Source organism: Tachyglossus aculeatus, chromosome X1 (assembly GCF_015852505.1).
Source record: "Tachyglossus aculeatus isolate mTacAcu1 chromosome X1, mTacAcu1.pri, whole genome shotgun sequence".
Lineage (NCBI taxonomy): Eukaryota > Metazoa > Chordata > Mammalia > Monotremata > Tachyglossidae > Tachyglossus > Tachyglossus aculeatus.
The window spans coordinates 21,743,493-21,768,027 of record NC_052101.1 but is presented as its reverse complement, the minus strand read 5'-3'; the positions used below and the strand labels follow the sequence as shown (position 1 = coordinate 21,768,027).

Here is a 24,535-nt window from a genome sequence, read left to right as displayed (position 1 = left end):
GAAGCTGGTTCTTCTACAGAACTACTGTAGTAGTGGCTTTCTTCATCTTCTGTTCTGTCCAGAACCCACAGTACTTTTTTACTGAGCAAGCGGACTCCATTTGCCTTTAACCCTGTCATTTTTAATGGGTGAAAAGCAGGGCTTGGTAAGCATGTGCTCAAAAATAAGGTTTGGTTATTACCTCAGCGTACTGAATTGGCCAAGTAAGGCAGCCCAGAACCACGCATAAGGGGCTTCCCCCACTTGGTGAGCATTACAGAAAGTCGGAAAGGTACTGGCCTTCGCTACCTTCCTTCCAGTCATTTCTACCGAAGCCTGATTAATCAATCAGTGGTATCTTTGAGCACTTACTGTGCGCAGAGCACTGTACTAAGCGCTTGGGAGAGTACACTACAACAGAGTTGGGAGACACGCATTTTCTTGCCCCGCTCTGGAAGTGACCTCTTCTGAATCTCAAGATAAACGCTCACAACCCTGTGACAAGGCCGGGGGAGGAGGGGGCACAAGTATTTCCTACATCAATTAAACTTCTTCCCAAAGTCAGTGGTGGTCATTGAGCTTAATTCGAGAGGGAATTACTACAAATTTGTGGGCAGGTGAATTAACTGTTAATACCCCCACGGAGCCGCAAGGCTCACAGATCTCAGTTATTACAGATATCTCAATCAACAATTTTGCCATGCTTAGATGCATCATTGGCAGAGGGTTAGAGACAGCGTTGCTGTTTATCCTCCCTCAGGAGAAAGGTCAGGCCGCTTACTACATATTCTCTCAGATATATTTTCTTTCTTTCTCTCTCTCTCTCACTCACACAATACCAGGCAACCTGTACGCATACACTCACGCACGCTCAGAAAACCGGGCAGCCTGCACCCACCTGCCAGAGTGTATTTTTCTTTGGGGACTCATCTTCATTCTGATCCTCCATAACTGAAGTGTTCTAAGAGGGGGAGGAAAAAAAAAAAAGTTATTTGAATTACGCTCAGATTTTTGGTTTCCGGTTAACAATTCGTCTCTAGCATGGCTTTACGTTAAGAACTTCCTCTATCCGGGCGTCTGAATCTTCTGAGCTTCTGTGGGTTCATCACTGACTTCGGTTCAGTATTCCTCTCAGAGGAGACGGATGGCTCTTGGCCTCACGGTTAAGATCCTCTGGCTCAGAAGTTCTTGTGAAAGGGCAGCATGGATCTCTGGAGCAGCTGAACCAGAACCGTGCCCCAATCACTCCCTGTGGCTCCGGTCTGGCCGCTGAGGAAATCTGGGCTGTTTTTGCAAGTGCCCAATTCCTCCCTCTCATTCCTGTCCGGGCTGGGGGCTTTAAGATCACCCCGGGTTACGCATTTTGTCAACTAACCTGAACGAGGCGTGGTCCCGAAAGGAATCTGTAAAGCCCAGCCATAATCGATACCTCCGGATAGCGCCTACGTTCAATTTGCGGCCGACGGTTAGTTGCCAGGCTACTCAAGGATCAGACATACCTTCTATATAGCATTTAAGTTTTATAGGCCAACAGAGTCTACTGGAATGTTCTGCCTCATGCTACTGTCGTTCTTCCCAGGGCTCAGTAGAATAGATTTTTGTTGACAAGGAAATTCTTGCTCTTGCAATCACAAGAGCTAGGCCTCCACACCCTACACCCATGGAAGGAATTGCCCACAAACCAGATCTGCTGACTGACGTGATTAAAATACTTCCTACGAGATGTGGTGTTCCCGCACTGGATGTCTGCATGGGCTGAGTCTGCATCCTGGGGTGAACAGTGCAAATGTTCACAAACCTTTTTGTGGTTTCTCAGCCCAGGGTTGGGCTGGGGAGGGAAGGGGGAGAGCCAGTACATCCTATAGCCAGCACTGAAGTGCCCGGGGGTCCCGCCTTAAGCCCCACATCTTTCCCAAAGGTGAAACCGGGAAAAGGCTCAAGTCAGGCAAGACTGGGTCATAGATGCACTACACCAAACTGTGAGGGTCTCTCAAGGTTCAGTTCTCTGGGTCCCTTTCTATTCTCCAGCTACACCCACTCCCTTAGGGAACTCTTTCACTCCCGTGGCTTCAACTCCCACCTCTATGCGGATGATACCCAAGTCTACATCTCCATCCCTAATTTCTCTCCCTCTCTAGTCCAGCATTTCCTCTTGCCTTCGAGACATCTCTACTTGCAAGTCTTCCCATCACCTCAACACATCCAAAGCAGAACTCCTTATCTTCCCACCCAAACCCTATTCTCCCCGCTACTTTCCCATCACTGGAGAAGCAGCGTGGCTCAGTGGAAAGAGCCCGGGCTTTGGAGTCAGAGGTCATGGGTTCAAATCCCGGTTCCACCACTTAGCTGTGTGACTTTGGCCAAATCACTTCACTTCTCTGGAGCTCAGTTACCTCATCTGTAAAATGGGGATGAATACTGTGAAGCCCCCCGTGGGACAACCTGATCACCTTGTAACCTCCCTAGCGCTTAGAACAGTGCTTTGCACATAGTAAGCGCTTAATAAATGCTATCATTATTATTATTATTATTAGACAGCACCGCCATCTGTCCCGTCTCATAAGCCTGTAACCTTGGCGCATCCTCGACTCCTCTCTCTCATTCTGATTCTCATTAAACTCAAGTGTTCAAAGTGTCCTGTCGGTCCCACCTTCACATTCATTCATTCATTAATTCATTCATTCATTCAATCGTATTTATTGAGCGCTTACTGAGTGCACAGCACTGTACGAAGCGCTTGGGAAGTACAAGTTGGCAACATATAGAGACGGTCCCTACCCAACAGTGGGCTCACAGTCTAGAAGGGGGAGACAGAGAACAAAGCAAAACATAGTAACAAAATTCATTCATTCATTCAATCGTATTTATTGAGCGCTTACTGAGTGCAGAGCACTGTACTAAGCGCTTGGGAAGTACAAGTTGGCAACATATAGAGACGGTCCCTACCCAACAGTGGGCTCAGTCTAGAAGGGGGAGACAGAGAACAAAGCAAAACATAGTAACAAAATCCATTCATTCAATCGTATTTATTCAATCAATCATATTTATTGAGCGCTTACTGTGTGCAGAGCACTGTACTAAGCGCTTGGGAAGTACAAGTTGGCAACATATAGAGACAGTCCCTACCCAACAGTGGGCTCACATCCTCACTAAAATCCGCCCTTTCCTCTCCATCCAAACTGCTACCATGTTAATACAATCACTCATCCTACCCCGCCTGGATTACTGCAACGGCCTCCTTGCTGACCTCCCAGTCTCCTGCCTCTCCTCACTCCAGTCAATACTTCACTCTGCTGCCCAGATCATTTTTCTACAACAACGTTCAGGGCATGTCTTCCCACTCCTCGAAAACCTCCAGGGGTTGCCCATCTACCTCTGCGTCAAACAAAAACTCCTCACCATTGGCTTTAAAGCACTCAGTCACCTTGCTCCCTCCTACTGATCTTGCTACTCTCCTACTACAACCCAGCCCACTCACTTCGCTCCCCCAAAATGGTTACGGTTTAAGGAGGGAGAACGATTTTTCAATCCCCATTTGGCAGATGAGGGAACTGAGGCACAGGAAAGTTTAGTGACTTGCCCAAAGTCACAAAAGAGACGAGTGGTGGAGACAGGATGAGGACCAAGATCCTCTGACTCCTGGGCCAATGCTCTTTCTCTACATGTGGCACAGTGGTGTGTATATTTTGCCTTAGAAGGTGAACCACGAAGGAGCAGCGAGATTGTGCCGTCTATACTTTCTGTACAATGCCTAGCAGACCACATTTGAGCTTAACGAGCATTTATTAATAAGGACGGCCATCATTAGTTGTCTGCTCAGCAGCAAATGCTAGCCAATAAGACTGGATTTCCAGGAGAGCAAAGTGAGAAGCTGTACGGTTTTTCCCATTTCTGACGTTTGTATGTAACAGTAGTAGTAATGATAAAAATAACAACAAGGTGGTACTTGTTAAGTGCTTATGTGCCGAATACTGTACTGAGCATTGCGGTAGATACAAAGCAATCACGTCGAACGCAGTTCTTGTCCCACATGGGGCTTACGGTCTAGTGGTAGTAATAGCATTTATTAAACACTTACTGTATAGGGAGCCTTGTACTACGCATTGGGAAAGAATACAGAGGTGGGAACCAGATCCGGTCCCGGCCACCAAGGGACTCACGATCTAAGAATAGACAGCCTAGGGAGAAGGGACTGGCAACAGACACACAAGGAAAGACGGAGCAATAAAACCCTAAAGCAAGAGACAAGGACCAATGCACAAAATAAAAACAGACAAACTTGAGTTTTACTGGAAAACACAATAGCTCACGCAACTGAAATACCAACTCGACTGGGTTTATGATTGGCGTGCCAATTTGATTGAAGCGGTGGAAACACACAAAACGTCAGGTCCCGTGCCAATATTACCAATACCATATGCCTTTCTGCATTTATTACATGCCGGCATTCCACTATTTCAATAGTCAGGGCTTAGACCACTCAAAAACCTTGCTCTCAAAAGGAATTTCTCAGCTTGTTAGGCTTGAAACACTAGATCCCAACATGAAAGCTTCATTGAATAGAACAGCCTTGACTTCTTTTGACAAGGTGACTGCTGCCACATCTAAATTATTTGCATGCTTAAACAGAGTTCTGGGGGGCTATTGGGGTGTGGAAGTGGTGGTGGCAGGGAGGAAATGTCCAGAATAACTAGAATGTAGGCACTTGTCATATATTTCCCCAGATTTGGAGATCTTCCAATGCCAATTTTTCCATCGCCACTGATCTGCAGGAGGCCAAGTGACCGTTGCATGACTATCAAAGGATACGTGAGATGAGAGACATTGAGACCTGGGACAGCAATGACCAGATCACAGCCTGGACCTTCAGAAAGGGGGCTGTTCTCTCTGGTTTTGATTTTTTTTTTTGGTTCTTTTTTTTTAAAATGGTATTTGTTAAGCACTTATCATGGGTCAGGCACTGTATTAAGCGCTGGGATACATACAAGCTAATCAGCTAACACGACACAAGCTACTCAGATTGGACACAGTTCACGTCCCACAGTCTTAATCCCCATTTTCCAGATGAGGCAACTGAGGCCCCACGAAGTGAAGTGACTTGCCAGAGGTCACACAGCAAGTAAGTGGCAGAATCAGGATTAGAGGAGCCCAGGTTTTCTAGCTCTCAGGCTCATGCTTTATTTATTCCTCCTATCATATTTATTGAGCGCTTACTGTGTGCAGAGCACTGTACTAAGCGCTTGCTTTAACCATTAGACCACCATGCTTTCCAGTCTCCTCCCCTGTTCTCTCTCCCTCCCTCCAGGCTCGCGCCTCCTTCTGCTTTCAGGACATCACCTGGATGTCCTACCGGCACCTAAAACTCAACGTGTCCAAGACTGAGCTCCTTATCTTCCCTCCCAAACCCTGTCTTCTCCCTGACTTTCCCGTCACTGCGGACGGCACTACCATCCTTCCCGTCTCACAAGCCCGCAACCTTTGGTGTCATCCTGGACTCCACTCTCTCGTTCACCCCACATATACAATCCGTCACCAAAACCTGCCAGCCTCACCTTCACAACATCGCCAAGATCCGCCCTTCTCTCTCCATCCAAACTGCTACCACGTTAGTACAATCACTCATCCTACCCTGACTGGATTACTGCATCAGCCTCCTCTCTGATCTCCCATCCTCCTATCTCTCCCCACTTCGGTCTATACTTCATTCTGCTGCTTGGATTATCTTTGTACGGAAATGCTCAGGGCATGTCAAAACCCTTCTTCAAAAATCTCCAGTGGTTGCCTATCAACCTTCGAATCAAGCAAAAGCTCCTCACTTTCGGCTTCAAGGCTGTCCATCATCTCGTCCCCTCCTACCTCACCTTCCTTCTGTCCTTCTCCAGCCCAGCCTGCATCCTCTGCTCCTCTGCCGCCACTAACCTCCTCACAGGGCCTCATTCTCACCTGTCCACCGTCGGGCCTTGTTCTCACCTGTCCCACCGTTGACCCCCGGTCCACGTCCTACCTCTGGCCCGGAATGCCCTCCCTCTGCACATCTGCCAAACTAGCTCTCTTCCTCCATTCAAAGCCCTACTGAAAGCTCGCCTCCTCCAGAAGACCTTCCCAGACTAAGCCCCCCTTTTCCTCTGCTCCCCCTCCCCATCGCCCCAACTCACTCCCTTTGCTCTACCCCTCCCCGCCTGCCCCACAGCACTTTATATGAACATATTTAGAATGATAATTTTATTTATTTTTATTAATGATGTGTATATATCTATAGTTCTATTTATTTATAATGACACTACTGATGCCTGTTTACTTGTTTTGATGTCTGTCTCCCCACTTCTAGACTATGAGCCCATTGTGGACAGGGACTGTCTCTGAATTGTACTTCCCAAGCACTTAGTACAGTGCTCTGCACACAGTAAGAGCTCAATAAATATGACTGAATGAATAAATGCTTCTGCGTGAAGTACACCTTCAGTCTTCACAATCGTCTCAACCTTTCATTCCCATTTCCCAATTCCTTCTCCTGCGATTTGGTTACGGGTTCTTTTCGCAACAAGGGGGAAGTTCCTGGAAATTTCTGGCCTGGGGCTTCTCAACTGGTTCCAGCATTTGACTTCTGGGCATTCTGAGAGGCAAGCCATTTAACCGGTTATATTTTATCGACTAAACAGGCTTTCATCAGGATCAGAGACCCGGAGATCGGCCTTCAGAACTGAATGAAAAGTAACAAACGACCCAACCCCGCGGCAAGATCTTCATCGAATCCCCAAGCTAGAAGGATCCTTGAGAGTCCATCTGGCCCACCCTCCTGATAAGTACCAAACCCAGCGGGGAACAGGTGAGAGAGGGGGTGAGATGGCCTAGACGGAAGAGCATGGGCCCACGAGTCAGAAAAGTCAAGCTGATGATGATGATGGCATTTATTTAAGCGCTTACTATGTGCAAAGCTCTAAGCCCCAGCACTATCCCCAGCCTGCCATGTGGCCATGGGCAAAAATACCTCTCCATGCATGGGCCTCAGATTCCCCATCTCTACAATGGGAATCAATCAATCAATCAATCAATCAATCGTATTTATTGAGCGCTTACTGTGTGCAGAACACTGTACTAAGCGCTTGGGAAGTACAAGTTGGCAACACATAGAGACAGTCCCTACCCAACAGTGGGCTCACAGTCTAGAAGGGGGAGACAGAGAACAAAACCAAACATATTAACAAAATAAAGTAAATAGAATAGATATGTACAAGTAAAATAGAGTAATAAATATGTGCAAACATATATACATATATACAGGTGCTGTGGGGAAGGGAAGGAGGTAAGACGGGGGGATGGAGAGGGGGACGAGGGGGAGAGGAACAGGGTACTTGCTCTCCCTACCTCTGAAGAGAAGCAGCACGGCTTAGTGGCTAGACCACGGGCCTGGGAGCCAGAAGGATTTGCGTTCTAATCCCAGCTCTGCCGCTCATCTGCTGTGTGACCTCAGGCAAGTCACTTAGCTTCTCTGGGCCTCAGTCACCTCATCTGCAAAATGGGGGTGAAGAGTGTGAGTCCCATATGGGACAGGGACTATGTCCAACCTGACTAATTTACATCTTACCCCAGCGCTCAGAACAGTGTTTGGTGCATAGTAAGTGCTTAAAAAGTACCATAATTATTATCATGATGTCACAAGCCCCAAGTGAGCCAGACCTGAATTCAATCTATCTCGGGTCTACCACGGCACTTGGCACGGTGTAAACCCCATCATTATTATTTAAGATCTCTAGAGATGGCGATTCGACAACCTCCCTTGGTCATCCATTCCAACGCTTATTTCCCCAATGGTCAAGAAGTTCTTCCCCATTTTTAATGGAAACCTCCTCTGACTTAATTGAGGACTTGTTCTTTTTGTACAATGTTCGGTGGACACAGCCAATCATCAGTATCCTCCCCATTAAAAGCCCTCGTGTGCCTGGACTGTAATTAAGTCACCCTTTGCCCTCTTCTCTAAATTAAAGAACCACAAATCCTTTCATCTTCCCCTCATAAAGACTCCTCCTGCTCAGTACAGATTAAATAATAATAGGAATCCAGTCACTACAGAAACTAAACTAGGGCAATAAATACAGTAAGCGGGGTAAAAAATGACTTGTTTTTCATAGAAATGTAAACTTCACATGGACAAAATTATTAGAAGAGGTGACACCAAGGCAATTAGCAAATCCTACTCTGAACCCAAGCAATTGTCATGGATCTAGAACTGTGAACCTCCACACCTCGCCCTACCCCATCACCCTAAATCCCCACATTTATCAATTTGAAGGCTCCATTTCATAATGGTTCTCGTCGTCATTATGAAATCCTGAAGTGGGAGTGAAGCTTTTCATTAATGTTTCCATCCCACCTCCCTACCCTCGAGAAGGTGAAGGAACATATTGGAGTCTCTAAGGCATTATCCATGATTCTTTACGCCATCCCAGAACACCCATACTCTGACCTCCACCTTGCTGATCAACCAAAGGGATGAGGGGGTGAAAAAGAGCAAGGGACAAGAGGGAAGTAAAGTTATCTGACAGCCTCCCTCTATCCCCATTTCAAATCCCTTTCCCTTCTACCCCACCCATGTGGCCGAATTTGCCATGATACCCTACAGCCCTCAAATACTATGAAAGAGAGGCAGGGTGGGGTGTGTGCATGTAGAGAAGCAGTGTGGCTCAGTGGAAAGAGCCCGGGCTTGGGAGTCAGAGATCATGGGTTCACATCCCAGCTCTGCCGCTTGTCAGCTGTGTGGCTTTGGGCAACTGTGCCTCAGTTACCTCATCTGTAAAACGGGGATTAAGATTGTGAGCCCCACATGGGACAACCTGATCACTCTGTATCCTCCCCAGCACTTAGAACAGCGCTTTGCACATAGTAAGTGCTTAACAAATACCAAAATAATAATAATAATTATTATTCTTATTATTACAAGAGAGAGAGAAAGAGAAAGACACCGGAGATGACATTCGCTCACACCTCTGAAACGTAAACCAATGCTGAGGACACTCAGAGTTGCTGGGTTTCCGGGGGAGAGCAATCAATCAATCAATCAATCGTATTTATTGAGCGCTTACTGTGTGCAGAGCACTGTACTAAGTGCTTGGTAAGTACAATTTGGCAACATATAGAGACAGTCCCTACCCAACAGTGGGCTCACAGTCTAAAAGCAGTCCGTCTACTCCTCCCAGCAAACTACCCATAAGTGTCAGCCACTCATGTCTGCCACACCAACTGAGCATGCATGTACACGTTTTTCTATACATAGCATACATCTATGAACTTGTACTTCCCAAGCGCTTAGTGCAGTGCTCTGCACATAGTAAGCGCTCAATAAATACGATTGAATGAATGAATGAATGAATGAATGAATAGCAGAAGCTGTTCCCATCAAACTCTCTGGGTGGCTCAGAGACGGTTTCTAAGCAGCGGATGGTAGGCAGATGGGGTCGTCATAGGAGCAGGAGAGAAGCAGCGAGGCCGAATGGAAAGATCACAGACCTGGGGTCAGAGGACCCAGGTTTGAAGCCCAGCTCTCCTGCTTGCCTGCTATGTGACCTTGGGTAAGTCACTTAGCTTCTCTGGGCCTCAGTTTCCTCGTGTGCAAAATGGGGAGCACGCCCTGAGCCTCCTATGGGACAGGGGCTGTCAGATTTGATTATCCCAGCACTTAGTACAGAGTACGGGTTTTAACACATACGATTATTCATTATATTAGGAGAGGGAAAAGGAGAAGGAAGAGGAGGTGGAAAGAGGAGGGAGGTGGAAAGGCAGGAGGCTACAGTCTGAGGGCTTGTGGTCATCAGACAGTTGAGGGCGAGAGAATCCTGCTATAAAGGAAGCAGGGCTAGGGTCCTTGGAAGAAGCAAAGGCACCGTGAGTGAGATGGAAAGAAGTTGGGATGGAGTACACTTGGGCCCGGAGAGGATATTTCTCAACTATAAAACTCCCATACAAATACCTTACAGTAACACACTATGAGTTTTATAGCTCTTACGACCTTGCCAGAGAAATATTCCTAGAGTGAGATTGGCCAGGTGCGGCTGGGGGGGGAGAGAGACAGATAAGGAGAGGCATCTTTTTTTTTTAAACAGTATTTTCTAGAGTGTTTACTGTATGTTAGGCACTATACTAAGCACCGAGGTAGATACAAGCTGATCAGACTGGACACAGTCTATGTCCCACATGGAGCTCACAGTCCTGATCTCCATCTTACAGAGGAGGTAACTGAGGCCCAGAGAAGTTAAATGACTTGCCCAAGGTCACACAGCACACAAGTGGCAGAGCTGGGATTAGAAGCCAGTCCAGGCCTGTGCTCTATCCAATAACAATAATGATAATAATAATAATAATGGCATTTATTAAGCACTTACTATGTGCAAGGCATTTTTCTAAGTGTTGGGGAGGGTACAAGGTGATAAGGTTGTCCCACGTGGGGCTCACAGTCTTAATCTCCATTTTCCAGATGAGGGAAATGAGGCACAGAGAAGTCAAGCGACTTGCCCAAAGTCACACAGCTGATAATTGGCGGGGCAGGGATTTGAACCCATGACCTCTGACTCCAAAGCGCGTACTCTTTTCCACTGAGCCACATCATATCCTAAATGAAGCGCTTTTTTGACAGGGGAAAGGCATGCTCTCTCTGAAGCTTTCTCTCTGGGCAGCCAATCGTTTTAACCAATTCCAACAACCGATAATGAAAATCTGTGTTAACACTAGCATAATCTTCTATGGAAAGGGTCACTTTCCAGTTTGTGAGCGAGCCCTGAAGTCAGCCTCTCTACAGTCAGGGAGGGGAGGCAGTAGGGAGAAAGTTTCTCTTCTTGGCCCTTCTCTTTTTGAGAGGCCACCATCGGCCGGCCAAGAGAAGAGAAAAAGGGGCAAGTGGGCCGAGGAGAGGGTCTGCCGCTCTTTCCTTGGCTTCTGTTTCTCCCCTTTCCTTCCCCAGAGCAGCATAAGCCTGTCTGCTCCTTCCTTCTGCCCTGCTTGTTACCGCTTAAAGCCACATCCTGGATTGGGGCAGAAGCAAAGAGAAGCAGAAAGTGAAAATAGGAGCCAAAATTTTATTTGGGCCATAGGCCACCTAGCTTGTTCGGGGAAAGAGAATCAAAAATAAAATGAAAATTGGACTAGAACATTATCCGAACCAAGGCCATTCTGAATGATTTTTAGCATCTGGGGAGCTGAACAAAAACTGGGGGTGTACCTGAGATAAAAAAGCAATTTTGTTCATTGCCCTGAAGATCTGTTTTCTAGCGTGTTCAATGTTCAAGACCAAAGAGGTAAAATTTCCAGCATCAACCATGAGGAATGATTCGGAGATTTACACAGGAATAATAGAAGATACGTGGCATGACACAAAGGCTGCAAATGGCTACAAGCATGGTAGGGCCGGCTAGCGGTCATGAGTTCGGATCAAGACAAACAAAATGCATTCATTCATTCATTTGTATTTATTGAGTGCTTACTGTGTGCAGAGCACTGTACTAAGCGCTTGGGAAGTACAAGTTGGCAACATGTATCTCCACAGATTCAGCAATCTGAAGAAGCAAGTCAATTTTAGAGCCCAGGCCTAGAGGCCGGAGTATTTATTTTACTTGTACATATTTATTCTATTTATTTTATTTTGTTAATATGTTTTGTTTTGTTGTCTGTCTCCCCCTTCTAGACTGTGAGCCCGCTGTTGGGGAGGGATCGTCTCTATATGTTGCCAACTTGTACTTCCCAAGCGCTTAGTACAGTGCTCTGCACACAGTAAGCGCTCAATAAATTCGGTTGAGTGAATGAATTCTCCAGTCCTAGAGTAAATTTGTACTTCCTAAGCGCTTAGTACAGTGCTCTGCACAGTAAGCGCTCAATAAATGATTGAATGAATGAATGAATAAATGAATGAAGTATTCGAACATATGAAATCGTATGTTATGAAATAGTATCTGTTGAGCATTTACTACGTGCCGGACACCGTACTAAGCACTAGGGAATTTACAAGCTAATCAGGTTGGACACAATCCATGTCCCACATGGGACTAACAGTCTTAATCCCCATTCTACAGATGAGGAAACTGAGGCACAAAGAAGTTAACTGACTTGCCCAGAGCCACAGAGTAAGAAAGTGGCAATGCACAAAGTCTATCCCTAAAACTTTAAGCGCTTACTATGTTCAAAGCACTGTTCTAAGAGCTGGGGGAATACAAGGTGATCAGGTTGTCCCATGTGGGGCTCACAGTCTTAATCCCCATTTTACAGGTGGGGTAACTGAGGCTCAGAGAAGTTAAGTGACTTGCCCAATGTGATACAGCAGACATGTCTGTACATATTTCTGTTTGTACATATTTATTACTCTATTTATTTATTTTACTTGTACATATCTATTCTATTTATTTTATTTTGTTAGTATGTTTGGTTTTGTTCTCTGTCTCCCCCTTTTAGACTGTGAGCCCACTGTTGGGTGGGGACTGTCTCTGTATGTTGCCAATTTGTACTTCCCAAGCGCTTAGTACAGTGCTATGCACATAGCACAAGGCCCTGCTGAGGGCTCACCTCCTCCAGGAGGCCTTCCCAGACTGAGCCCCTTCTTTCCTCTCCTCCTCGTCCCCCTCTCCATCCCCCCGTCTTACCTCCTTCCCTTCCCCACAGCACCTGTATATATGTATATATGGTTGTACATATTTATTACTCTATTTATGTATTTATTTATTTATTTTGCTTGTACATTTCTATCCTACTTATTTTATTTTGTTGGTATGTTTGGTTCTGTTCTCTGTCTCCCCCTTTTAGACTGTGAGCCCACTGTTGGGTAGGGACTGTCTCTATGTGATGCCAATTTGTACTTCCCAAGCGCTTAGTACAGTGCTCTGCACATAGTAAGCGCTCAATAAATACGATTGATTGATTGATTGATTGACTGATTGATTGATTGATTGCTCAATAAATACAATTGATGATGATGATGTGGCGGAGCTGGGACTCGAACCCATGACCTCTGACTCCAAAGCCCGGGCTCTTTCCACTGAGCCACGCTGCTTCTCTAAGGTGACTTTCTGAAATGGCTATAGGCTTCAGCACCTCTCGGGGTCACACCTGGAGAGTTTCCAGTACTTTATCAGTCTTGGTTACGGGAGGGAGAGTCCAGCAGAGGCCTAAGCATCCCATTCCTGGCTTGGGAAGCGGCTAGCAAGTGGAAGGCCATCTGCTACAAGTCAAAACTCACCTCTGCTGGGCAGCAGCAGCACGGGAGAGAGTCGAGGGAGGAGACTAGAGTTTACTGCGTGGAAGGAGGCAGTGGTAAACCACTTCCAGATTTTTACCAAGAAAACTCTATGGATCCACTACCGGAACGATTGCAGATGGAGAGCGGGGCGTTCGGGGAGAGATTCATTCATTCAATCGTATTTATTGAGCGCTTACTGTGTGCAGAGCACTGTACTAAGCACTTGGGAAGTACAAGTTGGCAACATAGAGAGACGGTCCCTACCCAACAACGGGCTCACAGTCTAGAAGGGGGAGACAGACAAGAAGACAAAACATGTGGACAGGTGTCAAGTCATCAGAATCAATGGAAATAAATCTAGATGCACATCGTTAATAAACAGAATAGTAAATATGTACCAGTAAAATAGAGTAATAAATCTTTACAAACATATATACAGGTGCTGTGGGGAGGGGAAGGAGGTAGGGCGGGGGGGAGGGGGAGAGGAAAAAGGGGGCTCAGTCTGGAAAGGCCTACTCTGGGAGACATGTGTCCCGTGGTGTTGCTATGGGTCGGAAATGACTCGAAGGCATAAGACAAGATAGGCTTTAGGCTCCAGGACAACTGGAAATTCTCCCGTAACGCAAAAGGCGTCATCCAAAGGAGAAGCGGGAGGAAAGCTGACCAGCCACAATTTACTACTTGAAGAGGCGAGGGGAAACCCACTCCAATGCCCGCTGCTTGGAGTCTGCCTGACACTGGTGGTAGGAAACAAGGCAAAAACGCTCTACCACAGATCTGCCAAGAAAGAAGAACTTGCTAACGGACAAAATGAGTCGGGAAATTCTGGGTCCCTACATCCCCAAATGTGATTTATGAGGAATCCCGGGGGTCAGACTGCCTCTCTGGACCCCTTGAAGCTGCCTGCTGTTCTGGACGTAGGAGGGAACCGCCGCAACGAGAGTCCAGGCTGGATTGGAGAGGATGGTTTGTGTTCACCTTTCTCTTCCCTTCATTTCCGCCCCGGGCCTCCCTCCAGCCCATACAAAAAGGACTTAAACCACCTCCAGGATCATCACCGATAGTTCAGCCCATGTGGGGCAGGGGCTAGATATATTATTCTGCCTCAGATCAATCAATCCATGGTACTTCGGGAGCATTGGATGCTTGGAGATGTACGATACCCTGTCCGTAACAGCTTACGGTCTAAAGGATGCTCACAGCTGAGGCCTGGCACCCCAACAAGTAGAGCCAGCTCACCTGGGCAGGCTCAACTACATAGCCAGAGTTTTGCAGGTAGAAAGGAAACAACCATTAGGCTGGCAAACCCAGAAATGTACATGTTTCTCTCCCAATCGTACCCACCTATGGGCACCAATCCTTTCAACTGCCCGGGTTTTGACTTCCCTGCATCCATCTGTACCACTTGTATTAAGCAGGCTTCATGAACAAAAAAGATTAAGTAGAGCAAACCTACCCCAAAGCCACCAAAAGGGCACACTCCAACGGACTAGATGAACAAGGAGCCCTCCTAAGCCTCAGATGGGAAGGAGGGAAGGAGGGAGGGAGAGAGAGGGGAAGAGAGAGAGGGAGATGTGTGTTGCGGGGGAAGGGGAGGAGGAAAGGAGAGACAGCACAGAAGTCATTAATACTGGCAGGGTCCCATAGGAAGGCAGCCATGCCACTGGACAGGGCTGGAAGGGTGAGGGGGAAGAAGAAGAGCAGATTAAAAAAGGCAGTCTTCTAGCTGAAAAAGACGGAGCCCTCTTTTTATCTCCTCCCTACTTGACACAGGAGGGCACAGAGGCCTACGGAGCAAAGCCCAACAATGAATTCTTTCCGAGCAAGCCGGCTCCTCTCCAGGGAGGCGTTCCCTGCGGGTTTTGCAAGAGTGAATCCCGAGGCTGTCCGGAAGCAGCTACCACAGTGATCCTCTGGCAGGCCCCTTTAAATATATGATCACTTCGACAGCCAACATTTAATGCACTTCAGGAAGCCTGAGAAGCCAGAGAAAATTTGGTCAGATTAATAAGCAGGAAGGGGTGGGGGGAGTAAGGAGAAGACACAAGTCCCTATTTGATGAGACCATACTTTCCTTTCCATTCTTGGTGCCTGGGCAACAGTACAGTCCCCTAATCATGGGCAGGCACTCTATAAACATCCTCGGTAATAGCTTTTGATTTGTTAATCACAAAGTACATCCTACTCCCTCCCACCCCATCCCCATAAAACGAGGCTGATGGGGAAAACTGAACTGGAAAAGCGATGGCTTAAAACAGGCCTAGGGATAGCGAGCAGCCAACAGAACATTCGGTCAACCACTCCCAAACCTGTTCCTGCCAACCCACAGTGGAAGTCGTTCATTCCAGGTGAAGCTCTCACTCCTAGTGCCCGATCCCTTTCCCAGCTTGCTGCCAGGGAAGAGAGAGGAGTCGGGGAAAGGGTCACAACCCTCCCTGTGCCATTTTCCAAACTGATCTTGCTCCAGGAGCCAAGAGGAGCTTTGGGCCTCTTTGCCCCTATGCCGGTGGGGAGTTGCGAACTGAAAACAAGCTCCTACCTCTGCCCTCAGTTATAATGTCGGGACAGTGTGGTTGAAAGGAGGAGGGAAGGTGTAAGATTTCCCCCCTTTGACATTTACAGCAGTGGGACCGCTCAAATTTTTTTAACTGGGCACTGTGTCACGGTCTTCGGACACCGCTTTTCATACCGAACTACAGCCAGCACTAGGTTCTGAAATATAAGATTGTGTTTTTTAATCCATAGCCTTTGCTTTCTCCTACTTCACAGAATTAAATCCTGAGTCCAGCCCATGTTCCAAGTCTGCCTGGATTTCTATAACTTCCTCCTCACATGCCTCCCAATCTCACACTAAGAAGCGGCGTGGCTTAGTGGCCAGAGCACGGGCTTGGGAGTCAGAGGTCGTGGGTTCTAATCTCAGCTGGGTGACTCTGGGAAAGTCGCTTCACTTCTCTTTGCCTCAGTTACCTCATCTGTAAAATGGGGATTAAGACTGTGAGCTCATGTGGGACAACCTGATTACCTTGTATCCCCAGCACTTACAACAGTGGTTGGCACATAGTAAGCACTTAACAAATACCATCTTTATTATTATTATTAATATTATTTAAACAGTGGAAAAACTGCCACAGCCATCTTTCTTACCCCTTAACCCTTTCATTCATTCAATCAATCATATTTACTGAGCGCTTCCTGTGTGCACAGCATTGTACTAAGCGCTTGGGAAGTACAAGTTGTACAACTCTTTCATCCTCAAGACTCACCCACTCCCATTCCTCCACTGAGGGTGTTTCCTACAGGCCTTGCTCTTTTTCACTCTCCTACAATGTATCCAGCCCCCTCCCTTCTCCAAGAAAATCGACCGCTTTAGTAGCCAGAAGGGAAAGCAGGAACTGGTCCCCCATTCCAATCTGACACTGCGGCCCTAGGATGTTTTGGGCCTTCGCGGCTCTTAATTTTTCAGCGGTTCTTAATTTTTGCCACCTGGCAGGAAGGTCCAAAAGAAGGCATAGCATCTCTACTTCCTCACCGGGCTCTCCATGCTGACAGGAGAGCGTTTTTAAATCTCCCCCCGCTGCCCTAAATTTTCATCTTCAGTGGCAACGCCTGGCTTCCCAAACCTTGATTACCTCTGAAACAGCAGAAATGCGGGTGGTAGTGGAAGGCTGAGATGTAGGATCAGGGGGCCCGGGTGGGAGGACAGGAAGGGGTCTCTTCAAGCAATTTTGGGGCTCACTGGCTGCACCCCAACTGCCCTCACTTACACTCTTCCAACTGAATTTCCGTGCAGGCCTCCAGGACATTTAAAAAGCACCAGGATCCACATTCTATCCTGACTTCCTCTTTCAGGGTACGTAAAGTAAGAGCTCACTGCGCATACCCTCTGGCCTGTTTTTTAAAAACCCTTCCGAAAGGCTTGGGAAGCCAGGAGATGGGAAAAACTGGCTGAAAGTTGGGTCCCAGGGGCCGTGAAGCCACTTGTGAGGCAGAGCCATACCAATTCCAATGTCCACTATTCTATTTATAGAATCTTTTACATCTCAGGCAGCATATAAGTAACTATCTCAGTGGTTGGATTTCCATTCATTTTACCTCTGCTGTCGGTCCAGTGGATACAGCGATGCTCTGGGAATCAGGATACCTGGGTTCTAGGCCCAACTCTACCAGGAGCCAGCTAACGTGGGCTAAGACTGCAATGCACTTTGCCCGCTCGTCAACCGATCCATCAATGGTATTTATCGAGCGCTTACTGCCCACCTATTCACTCTTTACACTCCATGTCCCAGAGGGAAAACCAAGTGGCGGGATGAGAGAGTGTGTGGGTGGAGCCATTAGTGCTAGAATCGACGTCTCTGCTCAGATTCTCAGTCCTGAGACCCCAAGAGTGAGACTTAAAAGTCGTCTCTGAAGGGAGACGCCCATCCACTTCATTTCATTACACAGGTACTCTAAACATCGCTGTTTTTTTTTTATAATCTAGTTCTCCAAATCAAGCCAACACTAAACCACGTGGGGAAGAGGATTAAGTAAATGGACAAAATTGGGCAGGCACCTGCCTAAATAACTGAAGAAAATTAGATATGGCTCTCAGAACTTCATTACCTGGATAAGATAAGCCTTGGACACCAGGTCATTTGAATAACTGACTTTCTTGCTGTAAGACTTTTTTCCCCCCCAGGAAACTGCACGCCTTTGAAAGGCAGGGAATGTTCTCGTTCAATCTGCTTTGTTTAGTATCAAGCCAAGTGCCAGGACACATCATCATCATCATCATCACCATCAGAGGTGTTTTACTGAGTGTCTGCTGTGTGCAGAGCATGGTTCTAAGCACTTGGGAAAGTACAATACCAGAGTTGGTAGGCATGTTCCCTGCCCGCGGTGTGCTTAGGTTAAAGGGGGAGACATGTCGGTCGCTTAGACTGTTAGACGATGGTGAAAAACCTGCCTGGAACTGGAGCTGTTCTAGTTTGTGAACTGGCATTCCTGCTCAGTCTCATTTTGGCAGCCTCACCTCCACGGCCAATTTCAGCTGTCCCCTGACCCTCAGATAATTCCCGGGCAGATAATGCCATTTTCCTTGGGAACAGCCCGCCCCAACCCAAAACAGAAAATGCTGTAGATGGCAAGTCAGGAACTCAAAGATGGAAGTCCAAGCAGTAACCCCACGTACCAAAGAGTGAGCCCCTGAAAGAGCTCTTGGGAGCCTGCCTCCCTACGCTGTCACTTCAGACCGGAATCGACGGCTCAGTGGAGAAGAGCCCGGGCTTTGGAGTCAGAGGTCATGGGTTCAAACCCCGGCTCCGCCAACTGTCAGCTGTGTGACTTTGGGCAAGTCACTTCACTTCTCTGGGCCTCAGTTACCTCATCTGTAAAATGGGGATTGAGACTGTGAGCCCCACGTGGTACAACCTGATCACCTTGTAACCTCCCCAGCGCTTAGAACAGTGCTTTGCACATAGTAAGCGCTTAATAAATGCCATCATTATTATTATTATAAAGGGGCCCCGACTCCGGCCTAGCAGCTGCGGCTTTGCTCCACTCGGTCTGCTCTAGGTGAGACCTTTGGTTCCGTGTCACCTGATTCACTGGCGCATATATCATCATCATCATCATCAATCGGATTTATTGAGCGCTTACTATGTGCAGAGCACTGTACTAAGCGCTTGGGAAGTACAAATTGGAAACCGTTTTCCTCCCATTGCTCAGACACTTTACCAGTCAGACTTTGATCACTCCCCTTGCCCTGTTCCTGCCCTCGCTTTCCTTCTCCACCCCCCATCCAACAGTGGCCTGGGCACCGGCCACTGGAGTAAGGCAGGAGAGCTTTCCAGGACTCTCTGTGCGTCTGCATGTCTGAAAGGGAACCACTTTCTATCTCTCTATTCTTTTAACTGGCTGCCTCCAGGCGAGGTCAAAAATAAACTGGTTTTTGTTTGCTTTCTGAGGTTTCAGTCTGTAGAGATTGGGAGGCGGGGTTGCAGGTATCATTACTGCTGTATGGAATTCTCCCTTACCTCACAGGGATGGTATGAGGAACACTGACCCACTCCTAACACTTTGAACTCTCTGGAAGAAAGATCCTCCACAAAATATTTTTTTTTAACCTCCAGCTGTGAGACTGGGGGATGGGCATGACTTTTTTCCAAAAGACACTGACCCAGAAACCAGAGTGCGAAGCCTCAAACAGTTGGTCGGTACAAGCGGCAGAGGCAGGATTGCTTTCTTTTTTTAAATAAACCCACGCCTCCTCCATCCACATACCATTCCCTAGCCTAAGAGATGTGCTTTCCTGTTGTTGCCCGTTTACATTTCATGAGCAGCAACTGCATTTTTCATTTCTCTCACCAAAGAGGTGGTGAAATTTGTTCTGGTACATACTGATGGGGCTTTTTGATTTGGGTTTTTTTTTTAATATACTACTGTAATTGTACTACATTACGTGAATTACCCCCATTATCCCTCTGATTATTCAGGATGAGCCAATTAAAGATCTCCACTGGCAAAACCTCTCGTCAATCCAATGATACAGTCTCAACGATCCCCCTGAAAGAATCCACCACTTTTCCAAGTGAAAATGTACATTTCTCACATTTGCTAATAGTGGCTGTCCGGGCCACACTGAAAACTTCAAAAGAGCTGAATAAACAGTGGGAAAACAAGAGAGTAAGAGCCGAGAATACCTCCAGCTACAAGGGGCCAGTTCTTGCAGTCATGACCTTAGTAGAGCCTCAGCGGGTCAGGTTTGCTCTACATCAGCATCTGGCAGGACACCCCTAAGAAATATATGAAGCATTCATTACCTGGGTTGGTCTTTTTGTCTTCTGGCCTGGCTCTACACATCATCTACTGAAATGACTTTCTCAAGTAACTGTTTCCCCCCTTGACGGACTTAAAAATGGCTCGTTTTAGCTTGGTCTACCCAAGGTGGAAGTAAATCGCTAGCCGGAAATTCCTTTCACAGACGCATGCAAATCATTCACTGGTGCAGAAGGAAATACAAATGACTGGCACCTCCAAGTTGGAGTGACGTCCCCAGGCTTACCATTCTGCACCTCTACGGACGGCCGCAAATGGTACGCTCTGGTAAGACGTACGGTTAGCGACTTCCTGAGATCCAGGGCCCGGTTTCATACGGCTTTTGGGTTTTCTCTACCGACGGGGACCCGGAGACGGAAGAGCAGCAGGCGCAGCTGCAGTGCGAACAGCCTTTCTGCTCAGGCAGGGTTTGGTAGTCTTCTTGTTTCCCTCCTGAAACTCCCCTGTGGCTCCAGCATTACATAGAGGCGGCTTCGGCAGTGGATGGAGCTTCCCAATGGGTTGGGAACAGCTGGCTGCTGAAGCGTTTGCCGATAAAAGGACTCTTTCATTTCCTCCACCCTCTCGATCCCTCTACCCTCCCTACCCTTCGCTTTCACAGAAGAGAACGGAGGGACAGAATTTCCCAGTTGCAAATTAAAAGGCCGCTTTTGCTAGCGGATGATTCGCAACCGATCTCTTCGTCCACGACCATGGTCGCTGGAGTGATGCAGGTCTGCCCCTGAGAGCCGGTAAGACTGTCTGGCCCTTCCATCATCAATCATCATCAATCGCATTTATTGAGCGCTTACTGTGTGCAGAGCACTGTACTAAGCGCTTGGGAAGTACAAATTGGCAACATATAGAGACAGTCCCTACCCAACAGTGGGCTCACAGTCTAAAACAGGGAGACAGAGATGGCTTCCAGGATGGCTGCCTGCTCAGGACTTAAGCACTTTCGTAGGAACGGTATGACGGTGATCACAAGGCGCCCAGGCTTATTTTTCTGCTTCCTCAAACCCACCACAGTACACTCACCGGGTTGGGGAGACTGATCTGCTCCATATTTCACTCCTGAAGCATTATGAACCTCTGGAGGTGATCCAACAGAGTTAACAGGAGAGCCCCGAAATTCTCTCAGGCCATGGAGAGAGGCATCTTAAAGAGGGCTCAAAAGTGACTGGGGATTTATACTTAATAATGATGATGGTACTTGTTAAGTGCTTACTATGTGCCAAGCACTGTTCTAAGCACTGGAGTAGATACAAGGTAATCGGGTTGTCCCACGTGGTCCTCACTGTCTTCATCCCCATTTTACAGATGAGGTGAATGAGGCTCAGAGAAGTTAAGTGACTTGCTCAAAGTCATACAGCTGACAAGTGGTGGAGCTGGGATTAGAACCCACGACCTCTGACTCCCACGCCTGTGCTCTTTCCGCTAGGCCACCTGCTTCTTCTAATATAAATTGATAAACCCTTCTAATCCTGGCACTCAGCCAAATTTACATCATAACAGGTTAAGACTAGGATTATGGTTGAGGCTACAATTTGCACTCAGCCAAATTTAAATCATCCTAACGGCTGAGCACAGTGAGAGATGTGATCAGCAATCAACTGGGAGGCAAAAAAACCTGAGCATCACCAAAATTCTTTTGAATCAGTCTTTCGCGATCTGCTAAACCTGATGCCCGTTCCCCTGAAGATGTGAGAAGCAGTGTGGCTCAGAGGAAAGAGCCCGGACTTGGGAGTCAGAGGTCATGGGTTTGAAATCCCGGCTCTGCCACATGTCTGCTGTGTGACCCTGGGCAAGTCACTTAACTTCTCTGAGCCTCAGTTACCTCATCTGTAAAATGGGGATTGAGACTGTGAGCCCCATGTGGGACAACCTGATCACCTTGTATCCCCCTCAGCGCTTAGAACAGTGCTTTGCACACAGTAAGAGCTTAACAAATGCCATCATTATTATTATTACGTGCAAACCATACCACTTGGCAGAATCAGCAAGTACTACTAACAACGGGCCCAGAAAAGACCCGAGCCAAAAGGGACCGAAGATACCTTGATAAACCAAATAAAATTTATGCCCTTCGGGATTAGGTGACACTAATACACTACCACACCTCAGACCCCACTGAAGAGGTACAAGATTAATCAATGGTATTTACTGAACACTGTACTAAGCGCTTGCTTGGGAGAGTCCAGAAAAAAAACCCAAAAAACCACAGTTGAGAGTCACATTCCCTACCCAGAACGAGCTTACAGTCTAGAGGGACAGAGCTGAGAGACATGATCCCTGCTATTTAACGACTAGTCTTCTCCGAGCCTGGGCACTTTGACCCTCCTACCCCTTACGCACCGCTTACCTGTCATACCTAATATCAAATACCAAGATCGGATCACAAACAATGAGATCTTGGAATGCAATCGGTCCACTGGTACAAAAGCAATGCTTACTGCAACACAGCTGGCTTAGCAAGACACGGGAGGAGAACGGATGACGGGGAATGGATGACACTCAAGCAGTTGCCGAAAACCGAAAAACCCAGGGAATCCTCCGCAAGGAAGACGGAAGAAATGTTTTAAAATACAGCTTCAAACCACAGCCAGGGACTACTGGGAGGCAACGGAGCAGGAGAGACCGATGTGGTGAGTGACAATCAGGAATAGCTGCGGCTTCAGGAAGACCGCGATACTAAAAGGCGGGATGAAAACCAGGCACGGGGAAGGGTGCGGCAAGGGCAATTTTTGAAGGTGGAAAAGTGAGGCAAGGGCGATTTTTGAACGTATTTTTTCTAAGTGAAGAAGGGGCTGCCGGTCCTTTCAGCCACGTGGGCAGATAAAATCAATCAATCAATCATATTTATTGAGCACTTACTGTGTGCAGGGCACTGTACTAAGCGCTTGGGAAGTACAAGTTGGCAACATATAGAGACAGTCCCTACCCAACACGTCAGTCCCATCATCTTTAGCCCCAGGAGGGCTTCCTAGATCCTAGACACACGTACTGATCTGGAGAAGTATATGAAAACTCAAAGGGGAGGACCACTTTTAAATGTGTGAATTCCCCACTGACGAAACCGGGAATGTTCAGTCGGCCGGGTTGCAACACTTTCCTCCCGAAATATCTATCGATGGAAAGAGCGCTTCTTGTTCTCGCCTTTCCCTGCTCCAGCCTGAGGTTTCTCGTCAAACTCACAGTTCTCGCAGGCTTCTCTTCTCCACAGAGGCAGCCACCAGATTGGCCTCCTTCTCTTTTGCCTGGAGGGCAATGAGATAGGGGTTTTCCTTTCCAGATCTGTGGCTTCATTCCAGGCGGGGTATCACCTGGACTTGAGCCAGCAGACCCAATCTCTCTTCCTTCTGCAGCTGAAGAGGGACATCCCAGCCAACTCTCCCAATCAATCAAACAATCGTTTATTTGCTGAGCGTTGACTGTGTTAAGGGCACTGCACTAATTGCTTGGGAGAGCACAACGCACCAATGTAACAGACCCATTCCCTGTCCACAAGGAGCTTACAGCCTCCCCAATGCCTCGTTCGCAAAAGGCCCCTTCCCCAAGGCCCTGGTCGGGCATTGTACCTGCTCTCTTTCCATGCTACAGGCGACTAGAGTGGGATCAAGGTTTGTGGCCCGGGGCGAGGAAGTGACATTGGTGGGCTGGCAGGGCTCAGGTAAATGTAGCTCGAGCTCTCCGGCCCCTCTCTCCAACCTCTCGGCAACCAAGAGCTGGGGCAGCACTGCCAGCGGCTCCGGGGGAGGCCGACCGGGCTAGCTGGGTGTGGAAGGGGCAACAGGGGGGCAGACCTCGCCCCACCTGCTTCCCCAAGGGTGATAACACCGGCAGGCCCCAGAGCCCCTAAATCCAGCGTGTCCAACTCACGCCTGTGAATGGGCCACTTGGGTCTCTGGGCTTTCCTACTACGCCTCAGTTTTGTTGACATAACTTGGAATCTGTAAATCGAACAAAAGGAAACTGGTGCGCAGAACTACTTCGACTCATTTTGTGCCGACAGATTATTAGTGAGAAGAGTTTCCGTAGGAATAACGACACAGATCTGTAATTCGGGGGGGAAGCCGGAAAGAGATACCGCACTCCCTGACTTCTTCGCTTACTCTCATACACCCACACCTTCGAATTCCCCCTTCATCTCCCTCTCTCCCTCCGCCCCCACCCCCAACCTTCCTATACACACGTAACCTTCCGAATAGCAGGAGAGAACCATGACCCCTTCCTTACCTCTTTCCCAACCTAGCACCTGTCTGGGTCAGTGGTGGACAAGGTTTTGGGCCCCGGGTGTGGTGGACAAGGCACCTTCCCAGAAGATCGGAAATAACACCTGGCAATGGCAATCACAGCCCTTGCGGCCCGGAGCGAGGAGGCAAGGCTAATGGCAGAGGCAGGAGAGAGCGAAGGGTAGCATCTCTTTCCCCGCCTGTTTCTTGGTTGCCTTCTGTCAGAGATACACATGCAAGTTGTCCTTCAAAATCCCAATGGACCACACATTAGACATACCCGACCTAAGCTAAGGAGACCGTGGCCACCAAGGGA

General features: G+C 47.8%; 1 protein-coding gene across 6 annotated transcripts in view; it reads right to left on the bottom strand.

Annotated features, from left to right (window-relative positions):
- Positions 1 to 24,535, bottom strand: part of FBXW11 (F-box and WD repeat domain containing 11) — a 142,496-nt gene that overhangs the window by 55,350 nt on the left and 62,611 nt on the right. For 3 of the 6 annotated variants that reach the window (XM_038772352.1, XM_038772348.1, XM_038772350.1), the window contains one exon: positions 878 to 940. The exons of 2 other annotated variants lie outside the window; for them this stretch is intronic. In XM_038772352.1, coding sequence (XP_038628280.1) covers positions 878 to 928 — 51 coding nt within the window. In that variant the 5' untranslated portion in view covers positions 929 to 940. Of the gene's footprint in view, positions 1 to 877; positions 941 to 19,872; positions 19,955 to 24,535 lie in introns of those variants that run through there. One more of the 6 variants, XM_038772351.1, reaches the window with a different exon arrangement.